This window comes from Haliotis cracherodii, unplaced genomic scaffold (genome assembly GCF_022045235.1).
Source record: "Haliotis cracherodii isolate W230 unplaced genomic scaffold, xgHalCrac1.p SCAF_1, whole genome shotgun sequence".
Taxonomy (NCBI): domain Eukaryota; kingdom Metazoa; phylum Mollusca; class Gastropoda; order Lepetellida; family Haliotidae; genus Haliotis; species Haliotis cracherodii.
The window spans coordinates 9,835,179-9,849,027 of NW_027266264.1; the positions used below are offsets into that span (position 1 = coordinate 9,835,179).

At 40.7% G+C, this 13,849-nt stretch overlaps 1 protein-coding gene across 1 annotated transcript in view; it reads right to left on the minus strand.

Annotated features, from left to right (window-relative positions):
* Positions 1-9,490: 9,490 nt before the first annotated feature.
* Positions 9,491-13,849, minus strand: part of LOC139472307 (uncharacterized) — a 105,459-nt gene continuing 101,100 nt past the window's right edge. The window contains exon 4 of the mRNA XM_071254756.1: positions 9,491-11,379. Coding sequence (XP_071110857.1) covers positions 11,230-11,379 — 150 coding nt within the window. The 3' untranslated portion in view covers positions 9,491-11,229. The remainder of the gene's footprint in view (positions 11,380-13,849) is intronic.

The following is a 13,849-nucleotide window of genomic DNA, read 5'->3' on the forward strand; positions in this document are numbered from 1 at the left end:
GGCCTTTACAGCCACGTGTTGTATTATTGAGAACATGCAATTTGTACGGAACGTCCTCAAAGATGGTAATAATTGTGTAACAGGGAAGTAAACAGCACATGGGATATCGACATCTGGGGCCGTTCCACAATGCGATCTTAGCGCTAAGACTGTCGCAAGTCTATGTTAAAGTATGGGAGTTACGATCGTCTTACGGCTACGATCGCTTTGTGGGACGGGACCCTGATCGTATGAGTCCGAACTGCAACTCACACAAATTGAAAGTCTTTTTTAGGTACAGTTTGAAATCAGATCATCAGAAACCCATGTCTATCGTATGAGACGACTTTGAGGATCGGGTGGCTACAATGTGGAACAGTGTTTTTGTTTATCCCCGCACTCAACAATATTCCAGCGGTCTGTAAATAATCGATTCTGTATCAACAGTCCAGTTATCGACACCATGAGCGTTGATCTACGCTTTGGGGATACGATGACGTGCTAACGGGTTGTATATGATCATGCGAGGATTGTTGTTCATGCCATCAACCATTGGTTCGGCGGGTCGAGGCTCGATTACTATTATTTCCAGGTCGTCATGACATATAACTGAAATATTGCTGAAGGTGTAAGACAGCATTCACCCTTAAGTGCCGATCCTTCTCAAAGGGGCCGTGAACATAGTATGGACCAACATATACGTATGTCTGAACCTAAATAACTGTCTTGTAAAATCCTAAGTGGCCGAGTTTCTTTGACGGAATACCTGATGAAATAATGACAACATTGACGCATTTTAGTACGCTTCAATACAATTCGCACACACCTATAAAGGTAAATTCCCATGTGGTTAGATACTTGTGCTTTGTGAAAGTCTTATTGACAAAAGTCAGTTTGCCAGCCGGCACTCCATATATGTTACCTTGCCTCCTAACACGTTGTGGTAGAGTCCTTACACGTTGTTGTATATCTTTGTTAATCATCAGCTGATGATACACAACTAGGTCAATAGACCTGACCTCCTGGCATCAACGACATAAAACATTACCGCTTTATTAAAGGTTACGGGGTTATTCTCATTTGCCAACATGTAGGCACTACCGATTTACATCTCGACAGTGCGGCTAAAATCTAATGGCATTTGGTGAAACTTCCGATTAAATCACCAACTGTACCTATTTGCGCATATGAACACTTCGCGAGGAAGAGGGATTCGTAAAATCTCTGATTTTAGGCCTCTTTCACAATTCTATATTATTACAAAATATTACTATTCATAAAACGACGTGTAAGAAAGAAGCAGCTACTAAATTACATATCGTCGTTTTCTGAATACATTGTCGACAAGTATTCAACCCAGCGAATAATTTTAGTGTGCTAATCAGCTCATAGTTCTGCAAGTGGATATTTTAGTGTGCAATACATGTGACAAATACACATTTCTATGTTTTTAACACGGGTTAATTAGTTTTCTTTGGTAGGCCTGCTCAGTTACACGCAAATCAACAATGACTTAATAAAAGTACATGTAGGAAGATCATATTTTTGGATATTTTCTTTTAATACATGAATATCATCTAGCCGCACCCCGAAAGCTATGAACACACAATGCCATGGAGAAAGGGGTCAAATGTTACAAATATGATTTTGGGGATAACACTTTCTCAGTAAAGCACAGATTCTCGTACGTTTTTGGTTGAGTCCATCCGGGATTCGAACCCTAACAGAGCGAGGCACCTAATTGCAAGCACATAAAGCAAGCGATCTAACCCATTCAGCCATCAAAACTTCCACAAAATGAAAGTCCGACAACTGCTAGCCTTGATCATGTACTTTGTGTACCCCTCTGACAAGTGCACGGCTCCCATGGCCGAAAGCTATGAATACACTATGCCATTTGTAAAGCGGTGCCAATTTACAATCTTTTCTTTACTGAGAAAGTGTTGTCCCAAATATAAAATTTGTTAAATTGCGAAAGTTAACTTGATGGTTTCATTTAAAACTGCTACTTGGAAACACTTCAATAAAAGTAGTATCAGAACAAAATTAGAATGCAATTTTTGGAGCTGATTTTCTATTTTTAGTGTCGTTATTGAAGAAACTGTGAGTGGCTACAAGTGGATAACAACTAGCGAGACATGATTAAATTATTGAGCACGTCTTTCCCTTTAAGGATGACATCCTGCCCATGTTGTCACTGCGCGAATTTATGGCATACCATGATGGGACCGATTTACACATGAAGTGCACCCGCGAAGATCCAGGGTAGAATAGGTCTTCAGCAACCCATGCTTGCTATAAAAGGCGTTTATGCTTGTCGTAAGAGGCGACTAGCGGGATCGTGTGGTCAGACTCGCAGACTTGGTTGATTCATGTCATCGTATCCCAGTTGCGTAGGTGGATGCTCATGATGCCAATCACTAGATTGTCTGGTCCAGACCGCGATCATACAGCTGGTATATTGCTGAGTGCGGCGTTCAACAACAAAAAAACAAACAAACAAACAAACACGTATAGTGGTAATCGAGGAAAGGTTGAACCAACTCACAAAACACGTTTGAGACAAGTTGGCGGTGCACGGAATTTGGGCAAACATATTTGTTTTTACAGGTAGAGAAGTTGTACGGGTGTTGAGCACGTGCATGTCTTGAAGATGAAGTTGACTACGTCCCCGTGGACACACGTGTAGCTCACAAGACTATTTAGAGGTCGATGTGACAACTCGATACCTTTCTCTAAACGTCGTTTGAAAGAAGATAATTACAAACAAATAAACATGTCAAAGCTAGATAAGCATGTCTCAAGGAGAACTTACCGATAATGTTATAAATTACATGGAGAAAGAATGTACAAATGAATCTCAAGCATTGGCAAAAGCTAGCATTGGCGACTAAGCTTCGAAACATATTTTGACAAGTTCTCGATTACAAATTTGAAACCTGAACAAAAGAACATTCTGGAATGGGTAATATATGGTCTAGATTGTATAGATTCAGTCGTTAAGACTGTAACTATCGTTCGGAATACCCCGTTTTAGAGGTTTTCGAGGCTGCATGATGAGAAATCACATTCCGACTTTCACTTTCATGATCTGATAAGCGACGGTCTGATTGGTCGGATGAAAGGTCGTTCTGACGTGACCCCTAATGGGATGTCCTCAGATCTTTGTTTAGGGGTAGCAAGAACTAAGATCTGATTTTAATGAGATTGGTTTAGAATCGGTCTTCAGCAACCCGTGCTTGTGAGGTTAGTTGAAAGGTGAAGAGGCGACTAACGGGATCAGGTGGTCAGGCTCGCTGACTTTGTTGACGCATGTCATCGTGTCACAATTGCGTAGATCGATGCTCATGATGTCAGTGTCTGGTCCAGACTCGATTATTTACAGATAGACGTCATATAGTTGGAATATTGCTGAGTGCGTTACGTCACGCCGTATGTTCTTGTCGTTCATGTGTTCATTGCTTTTGGCGTCTTCCACCTACCCCAACAATGTTGCAGGTACTCCGGCGTATCCTCCTCTGGGAGTTAAACGTTAAAGGGGGACTAAACTAGTCTGGTAAATCACCAATCTAATTAAAATCAGACCTTAATTCTCGCTACCGCTGAACAACGATCTGAAGACATCCCATAAGGGGTCACGTCAGAATGACCTTTCATCCGACTAATCAGAGCCTCGCTTACCAGATAATGAAAGTGACGGTCGAAATGTGAGTTCTATCTCGAAATACAAAACACGGGGTATTCCGAACGATACTTAAGGGTTTAACAACTGAATCCATACAATCTATATCATCTATTAACCATTCCAGAATGTTCTTTTGTTCGGGTTTCAAATTTGTAATCGAAAATTTGTCAAAATATGTTTCGAAGCGTAGTCGCCAATTTGAAATTGGTGGCGTAAAGAAAGCTCCCTTCTGATTGGCCAATCCATTGGTCGGTCAAAGTTCGCGCAAGGACGGTCTGACGTGTACATAACCCGTAATGGGATGTCCACAGATCTTTGTTTAGCGGTAGCGAGAACTAAGGTCTGATTTTAATGAGATTGGCCACTCCCCAGACCTTTTGGCAACGTTTAGTGACCACAATGAGGGGTAGATGTCAGGACTGCGTCAATAAACAAGGTGGACATACTCGCTACGGACAGTGCACTTGCCTCTGAACCCCTCGTGGGTCATCACAGGAGGCTCTTCATAAGGACTGTTCAGACATTGTTCTGTCCTGTGATTTAATTCCAACCATGGCAGTACATACTTCGACCGATTCCCTTTGTTGTGGTTTTTGAGACAAGTTTGCCTTTTATATTGCAAGCTTTCATAAAATACACGCCTTCTGTGTTCGTTACGTAAATTATATTTTTTACAAATTATAGGGATGGTCACACCGCCTTGATCAATGACAAATATCTGGTTGGGCTCACATTGCAGGCCGCTTTGGTATAACGTCAGAACGACATTTAGTCACAGAAATAACGTTATCTTATTTAAAACTATATATCTACAAATAAAAAATTAAATCCAATGGAGCCCAGAAACAAGCAAACAAACAAATTAGAATTTGAGTTGTCTCCTTTTTGAATATATTCTCTGGGGCCTGGGAGACAGGATAGTTTAACACCTTTCAATAGAATTTCAGTTCATGTGGGAAGAAAGTCTGAAGTGATACAAGCCTGAGACGTGTACAACTTTGGTAAAACACGTGTACGTGAGCTCAGGTACAGTGCTGACAAGCCTAGAAACACAACCAGCGCCGGGAATCGAACCCACAATCATAGGTTCCTGGCGTGCCCAATTATTTCACATGATTGATGCACAGTTACCTTTGTCCACTAGTATATATCACCACAATCCAAACAAGCAATCCTTATTCCCCTAATGGAATATTGCTGAATGAAACAGTTACCCTCTCACTTGTACACAATGTGAAATTACATCATTATGTCTTATCACAAATAGGAAAGGTCCTTTTGATGTCCTTAAAGGACAGATGACACTTCCATCATGAACCATGCTTCCTTTGCCTTTTTGTAACGGAATAACAGCCTGGGACTTCACGAAGCAGCACGTCAGTGGTGTTTCAATGATCATTTTAATGGAGTCCATTTCACGTTTCTGATTCTCTGGTCTCATGGATTACCCATACAGGTGAGGAACAGAACAGCTTAAGAGTTTAGGCAGGTGAACTAAAGTATTCCATGAAAGGCTCACAGTACATCCATTCTATACTGAAGTTGGACCGTCACCAAGATGCAAGATGGTGGGTACAATGCCTCAGGCATATTTCTCGTGTCTTATCCTGTGACACTGCTGGAATATTGCTCTCAGCAGTATAAGACACATACACTAGTTTTGGTGTATGATGTCTGTTTGTCATATGTGACATACTTAGTTAAATATATTTAATAAATATGACGATATGATGCACCTTGGGAAAGCATCTCATTGCTGTGCAGAGTTGCATCCCTTGGGTGTGGCAGGACCTGCAGGTCATGAGGTTTGAATTAAAATAAAGCCTGATTCTGCTCCAAGGTTTGTCAGCATCATACCCATCTTGGTAAGTTTTACAAAGTGATAAGGTGAAATCGGGTTTAACGCATCCAAGATTATTGCCATTATATAGACATGCATGCACATGTGTGTTTGGCTGCTTGTACAAGTCTGGACTAATGCCAATTTTTAGTGCTATCCCACTGAGATACCATGTGACATTTTAACATGAAGAGTATACAGACTCCCAGCCGACCAGTCCTTGTTTTAGTCCCTTAATGCCGAGCACCAGACAGGGAACAACGAGTACCATCTTTTAACGTCTTTTGGTATGACGCAGCCGGGGATTGAACCCAAGACTCTGATCAAGGGCGGATGCTCTACCACTAGACCACAGAGGTAGTCTACAAAGTAATAAACATGCATCTACATATGGAACCTGAGGGTTTTTCTCCCACATTAATATTACTGCATATTTATATTACACAATATCAATATGTACAGTATACTCATGGTGCTACACAATACTGTATACTGTCTTGGTCAATGGGTCAGTGTGCACTCAATTACATTCTCAACTCCCTGGGGACCATACAGCCCAAGGTGCCTTTTGGGCACTATAATGTTGGCATTAAGATAACTATCTCATCCGACTGTTGCCAGGTGAATGGAGGTCCATTTCAGAGAGTGAGTGAGTGAGTGAGTGAATGAGTGAGTGAATGAGTTAGTGAATGAGTGAGTATGGCTTTATGCCGCTTTCAGGAATATTCCAGCAATATCACGGTGGGGACACCAGATATGGGCTTCACATACTACCCACCATTTCAAATGAGGTCCCTGGCCGTGAGAGACCTATTTATCACATGTATAAGAGTGGGAATCAGGAGACAAGCTTGCCATGCATTCACCAATCTTCATCTCCTTCACACAAAATATACAATGAATGTTGTAATATATACTAAACAAGACTGTAAGCAGCGTTCGAAATACCTGCCTGCCCGACCGTCCGAGACGGGTTGATTTCAACTCGGGCTGCCAGATTTTCAAATCCCCCTGCCCGACGGTCAGGTTATATTTCATATGTGAACATATTCTAGATATTTCCTGATAATAAGCATAAATTCACATGTAAAGATGAATGATAAAATGTAACCAAAAAGAAACCCCGTTAGCTTATAGACAACCTAACATTTAGCGATGCGCTTATGCTACAAGCAATCAATTTTCATATTTTTAATTAAATTATCCTGAGAAACATATGATTATAGTGGGCAGGCAGGTTTTGGTCAGGGCTGGCAAGTATTTCAGCTAGCCAGTCCCGTGGTCTGGCTGAAATTTTTGGGAGTTTCATACCCTGCTGTAAGGGCTCATGAATATCTTTGAGGATATCTTCTTCTAGTGAAAACAAATCACATCATTTCATAAAATATTCCCCCAAACATTCATGATCCTTAACATATTTTGTTCAGTATACAATACTGACAACAAAGCAAAAACAGAATTCCTGTTTGATATTAAATGTATGTACAATTTATTTTGATTATATTTACAGTGCATTTCATGTTTCATAAACATTGTAGTCTATATACAACACACCACTATGGTACAGATGCTGAAAATAAGCTGATAAATAACACACTTTCATCTGATAAAGTGCCACATTACCAAATCAGTTTAAAACTAAAGTTTTGTGTATTCTCCATCTGGGGATTTTCAGCTGCCTGTGGTACAAACAAAGGGAAGATCTGTTACATCTAATATCATCGTCATTCTCGATCATCAGTTCAACATTTCTCCAATATTGTTTTGATTTAGCATGAAGAACTTACTGATTATAGGCAAAACGATATGAAATATACATCCACTTACAATGGCCTCTGAGTGTATGCTTACATTGGTCCTCAACCAACATGACATATCATTAATGTTCTAAAACTGCAAACAATTCCTGAAAAAACTATTTTTGTTGAGAATAATTATGACAAAAGTTGTTCAAATCCTTGAATAAATTCCTGGTGTTTATTTATTTCTGAATGTCCTTAGTCATGGCATTTATTTCAGGCAATTCAAGAGTATTTTCAGGAGGTGCTTTTTCAATTTTGTTTCAATCTTTGTGCCTTGTGCCAAGAAAATTGACCTGGTATTTATTGACCTGTGTAGTCAACAGCAGGTGCTGGTACAAGGAATTATGGCATAACTAAATTGTCATATGTCATTAACATTGAGACAGTAGCTATCTAGAACATGCATCCATCCATCCATCCATCCATCCATACCTACATGCATCCATCCATCCTTCTATCCATCCATCCATACCTACATGCATCCATCCATCCTTCTATCCATCCATCCATACCTACATGCATCCATCCATCCTTCTATCCATCCTACCATACCTACATGCATCCATCCATCCATACCTACATGCATCCATCCATCCTTCTATCATCCATCCATACCTACATGCATCCATCCATCCATCTTTCTATCCATCCATCCATCCATCCATACCTACAGAGGAGTGGTGGTTAAACAATCTATTACTTTACCAGCTGTATCCATTATTTTTTTTATTTACTGAGCACCATCAAACAATCTATTCATTTTTCACTATTAACACAGAAAAAATGATGTTTTGGCATTTTCCCACAAACCAAACTATTCTTTTTTTTCCACCACTGCCAACAAACAATATATTTTGGGCATGTTTCTGAACAAAATATTTATTTAAAAAATCTTCACATATCACGACCCAACAGAAATACAATAGATGCTCCCTAAATTATATTCATGCAACGTTCATGCAAAAGATCCACACAATTTATTTCTATCATTAATATACATACATTGACATTTTGCATCAAGGGGGAGCTTTTATTACAAAACATAACTGTGTCAATGATACCTCATTCAAATGTTCGTATTTTCTTCTAACATGATGATCATCTAAAAATGGAATTGCATGACAATTTCTAAAGACTGATGTATTCAAACATCCATGGAATATGTCGGATGTACAGTGATACTGAATATGAAAATTTCTGACAACATAACCTCCAGTGTTCTAGGAAGCGGCGGATTAGCCAACTTGCTAATGTGCTCACACTGACTAACCTGGTTCGATCCCTGACGTGGGTGCCAAGTATGGAACACATTTCTGATGTCCCGTCAGACTAATGTATTAGTTTGATCCCATGATGATTGTCACATATTTCTTGTTTGTCATTTTGCCATCCTGGCAACACATTGTGTACTGGGAAGAAGTCAAATTGAAGGGAGGCTACTCTTGGTGGCTTATTGCTGAGACACCACAGAGAGCAGACATTTTGCTGTTTTCTACCACATTAAAGAAGCATATTCCAAAACAACTGTTTATGTAGGATAGCTTAAGTTTAGTTGAACATAACAGATTAACATGCTTGACATGTTACTGAATGTAGCAGGTATGTATTCAGACATATCTTGAAATTTTAATGGTTTAAATCAAAACAGATATAATACGACATTTAGAAATGAACAAAAACTGCCTTCAATTTGTTTGTTTTCAGTTGCTTAAAAAATGCAATCTGAAATATAATTTCCTTGGGGGGGAGGGATAGGAACCATAACAAAAACAATAATAATTTAAAGAATGCTTTTTAACATATATATTTAACAAAGGTGGAAGAAGTGGTTGGGTGAGTGAGTGAGTTGGGTTTAATGCTGCTTTGAACAGTATTCCATTTATATCTCAGCGGGTCAGCTTCATTAGGGTGGAAGGCTTGAAGTGATGCAGGTCTCAGACGTTTACCACTTTGGTGAAACCCACGAGCACGGGTACGGTGCTGACCAACCTAGAAACATTATCGGGGTGAACCTGGATTCGAACCCACGATCATAGGTTTCTGGCATGTCCAAGGGACGCAACTGTGCACAGCACGTTGTGACGCCTTAAACTGAGCCACCCACGTCACCACTAGAAAGGTAGAAAGAAAAACATCTGACTGATGTCTTGAAATTCCTTAAAACATAAACAAATTCAAACAAAACCTTTCAGAGACAAGTTGGATATGCTATTGTTCATGACAATAAAGTATGAATGATCAACTTCCTTGTTACAATTATAACACATGTTGATGAAGATAATAACTCTGCTCGCATTTGCTTGATATCCCAATTATTACCAGCACTGTTACAATCTACCTAAACATGTTGTCCTAAGTGTTACAAAGAAGCTGTTGCTGTCATTAGTCCCTAAACAGTGCTGCCAACATTAAAGCTCATGTTCTAATGCCTGCATCTATACAACAACCAACTTAATAAGTTACCACACCTCACGTATTCACTGTAATAAGCAGAAAATTGACAAAGGGGCACTTATTTAAACCACACAAGTTCAATTTGTCTTCAGAGATCAAGTGGTAGAGAACCAACTTCAACCGTCATTGAAATCATAAACATTAATAATAGTTACTTGGCAATTTTATACCCCTCCATGCTGCTGGTTTCTTTAAAAAGTGTTTTTTATACACAAGATCATATCGACTTTAATGTAAATGTTTGGTTTTAGTAGGGGCACTTCTGAGGATTACATACAGATTGGACTAGAAGTTGGTCAGGGATGCTTATTGGAGCAGGGTGCTCAATACAGTGAATACGGTAGTCAACACTTGGTATCTTAGTTGCATTTGCAACCAAATCTAATATGTACATACATACAAAATGGAAATATTTTAGTCTATTTACAATGATGTACATAGTTAATTATGATTGAAAAGACCATGCCACAGTTTAACATCTCTGTCATAAAGGTTGCCATCGAGCAGTGCTTAAACCAAAAACAGTAAATCAGTAAATGAGCTATTGTGTCACTGGATTGTCTGGTCAAGTCTTGATTGGGTATGGGTCGCTGTTGTATTGTAGGACTACTGCTGTGCAGTGTCAGGCAATAAACAAACATTTACAGTTTTCCTTGTAATACGTGACTCATCAAAAGTTATACCCTTGGTGATGCATGACTTGTTTGATTGATACATTATAACATTATTAATTTCCACCACACACCTGATTCACACATTTCATTCATAAAGGATTCAGTGGGAACATACATGAGCCACATATGATCATGGCTCCAGTAAATCACATGACCCAATTACATCCGGTATGACTTAGCTGGATCATGTATGACAGTTGGATCACACATGACCCAATTACATCATGTATGACTTGGATCATGAATGACTTAGTTGGATCATGTATGACTTTGCTGGATCATGTACGACAGTTCAATCATATGTGATGCAATTTGATTATGTATGACCAAGTTGGCTTGCATATGCATCACTTAGATCACATATGAATGAATAACATCACATATGATACAATTAGATCATATACGACCCAATTAGATCATTTATGACCCAGTTAGATTACATATGCACCACCTGGATCATATGATAAATATTATATCACATATGGCTCAATTAGATCATATATGACTTAATTAGATCATAAATGACTTAATTAGATCATATACAACTTAATTAGATCATATACGACTTAATTAGATCACATATGACTCAATTAGATCATATATGACTCAATTAGATCATGTACGACTCAATTAGATCACATATGACTCAATTAGATTACATACGACTTAGCTGGATCACATGTGATCCAAGCCAGTTCCGGCAGCTGACACAGACATACATCGCCTGTGTTCAGGATAATCACACATTCTTTAGGCACAGGTTGGATTTGCATATCTCGGAAGTACGGGGTGCGTTCATGACTTCCCTGGAAGTACGACCATGCATTGTATCGTGCCCACCCAGCCATTGCCTGGTTGCAGCTCCTCCCAAGTATACTCCTCCTCCGACGTCCGATTCAACAACACACGCATGTCACTGTTGTAGTCACAGGATACTTCCGTGATCTGAAGCAGAAACAATAGGCACATGTGAGTAACTTTGGTTTCTCGCCACCTTGAATAGTTTTTCATCACATCCGTCAGCCGAGAGGAAAGTGATGCAAGTCTTCATGGTGAAACTCATGGGTGTGGTGTCTACAGACCGTGAAACATATTCACGGTCAAACTTATGGTGAAGTCACATAGTTGTTGCAATTGATTATGGCCTAGGAATTACTTGCCTTTCTGAATGTTCACGTAAACAATAAGAACTGACACCACTAATGGTCCCTTGGAAAACAATAACGTGGTTAAAGTCAGAGAAATCTCTCACATCAACCCTGGGATTTATAGGATTCTGGCACGCCTACACTGTAGATTGAGGCATCTGCGCCACAAATGCCCCCAAACGTGCATGTCAGACCATTCTACATGATACCACACATAGATGTAAAGACAAAGTGACTATGACACAACTTACGGATAACTTCGTTAAAATACTATTTTAGTGATGTTTTTTTATAGATGCTTATACCGCAAGACTCTTCAGAGGATCAGACAGTGTACATCAGTTGCAATATCCTAACTATTTCACGGCAAACTAAATGATTGAATGTGAACAAGACAGTACTGCCCCCGCTTGCACAAAGCGGTCTCAGCTCTAAGACTATTGCAAGCTATGTTAAAGTATGGGAGTTTTGATCATCTTAGCAGTAAGATCGCTTTGTGCAAGTGGGCCCAGGTGGCTGCATAAACAATGGTCCAAGATAGACAAGGCTGCATTGAATTAACTATCAACTATCCAAGTACTCTACATCCTCTTCAGCCTTTTCAACCACCGCTTACGTTAGTCTTTACTTATTCCAAGCGTAAACTGAATCATTGAATCCTCATTGGTTAACAGTAGCTCTGAGCTTGACCATACAATATGTTCAGCCCATAGTTCCCACGCTTTGCCATACTAACATCTGGACAGTCAAATCAACAACTGATTGGACTGATTTCTGACTGAACAGATTGGATATTGATTTGTTCAAATTGGCAGAACTTTCTCACACAAAGACCCTGACTGTTACTAAGAAGGATGACAACTTCCCACTTTACCTTCACTAAATCAATACAATCATCGTTTTCTTCCTAATACCAGAATAATTCGTACAAATCAGAACCTATTCCAGCTTGATTGGTATTTACGCCTCACAGATTGTTTTCTGAAATTGAAAAATCCAGAAGGTCAGCCGTTGGTTATTTCAGATCAACGACAGAAGAAGAAATGCACAAGCAGTCAAACCAAGTTAATGTACAATCTGAACCTGTGTTATTCTGTGGGAATGTCAACGCTACAAACATATGCACCAGACAACTGATCAGCTTGCATTCTGTAGATGATCTTCCATAAAAAGCAATAAAACATGCCTGAAATGATGGCTATACCTATAATGAACATCCCTGTACATCCCTGTACACCCACCCAACACTTCTTCCTCCATCACACACACCCACCCAACACCCCTGACCCTGCCACACCCACCCATTCCTGCCCCCACCACACCCACCCAGCACCCTTGACCCTGCCACACCCACCCAACACCCCTGACCCTGCCACACCCACATTACACCCCTGACCCTGCCACACCCACCCATTCCTGCCCCCACCACACCCATCCAGCACCCCTGACCCTGCCACACCCACCCAACAACCCTGGACCTTGCCACACACATCCAACACCCCTGACCCTGCCACACCCACCCAACACCCCTGACCCTGCCACACCCATCCAACAACCCCGGACCCTGCCACACACATCCAACACCCCTGACCCTGCCACACCCACCCAACACCCCTGCCCCCACCACACACACCTGATACCCCTGCACCCACCACACACATCTTACACCCCTGACCCTGCCACACCCACCCATTCCTGCCCCTCACATCACCGACCCAACATCCCTGCCCCCACCACACACATCTTACACCCCTGACCCTGCCACACCCACCCATTCCTGCCCCTCACAACACCCCTGCCCCCACCACACACACCTGATACCCCTGCCGCCACCACACACATCTTACACCCCTTACCCTGCCACACCCACCCATTCCAGCCCCTCACAACACCCACCAAACACCCCTGCCCCCACCACACACACCTGATACCCCTGCCGCCACCACACACATCTTACACCCCTGCCCCCACCACACACACCTGATACCACTGCCTCCATCACCCTTGTGTTCATTGTTATTCATAAATATTGATGTGCAAATCCGTCAGGAAGTTGATTAGGTTGATCAAATTACACATTTGTTGTTATATGCAACAGTGCTACTACGTTCTGAATAACACCATATGGCGCTATTGTATTACCAGTAGTTAAGGGCCAGATACTAGAAAGTGATAAACATAAAAACATCCTGTGACATGTTTACTGTGGTTAACATGGCAATGACCTTCACTTTTTTCAACATTGATGGGCTTCACTCATTGTACCC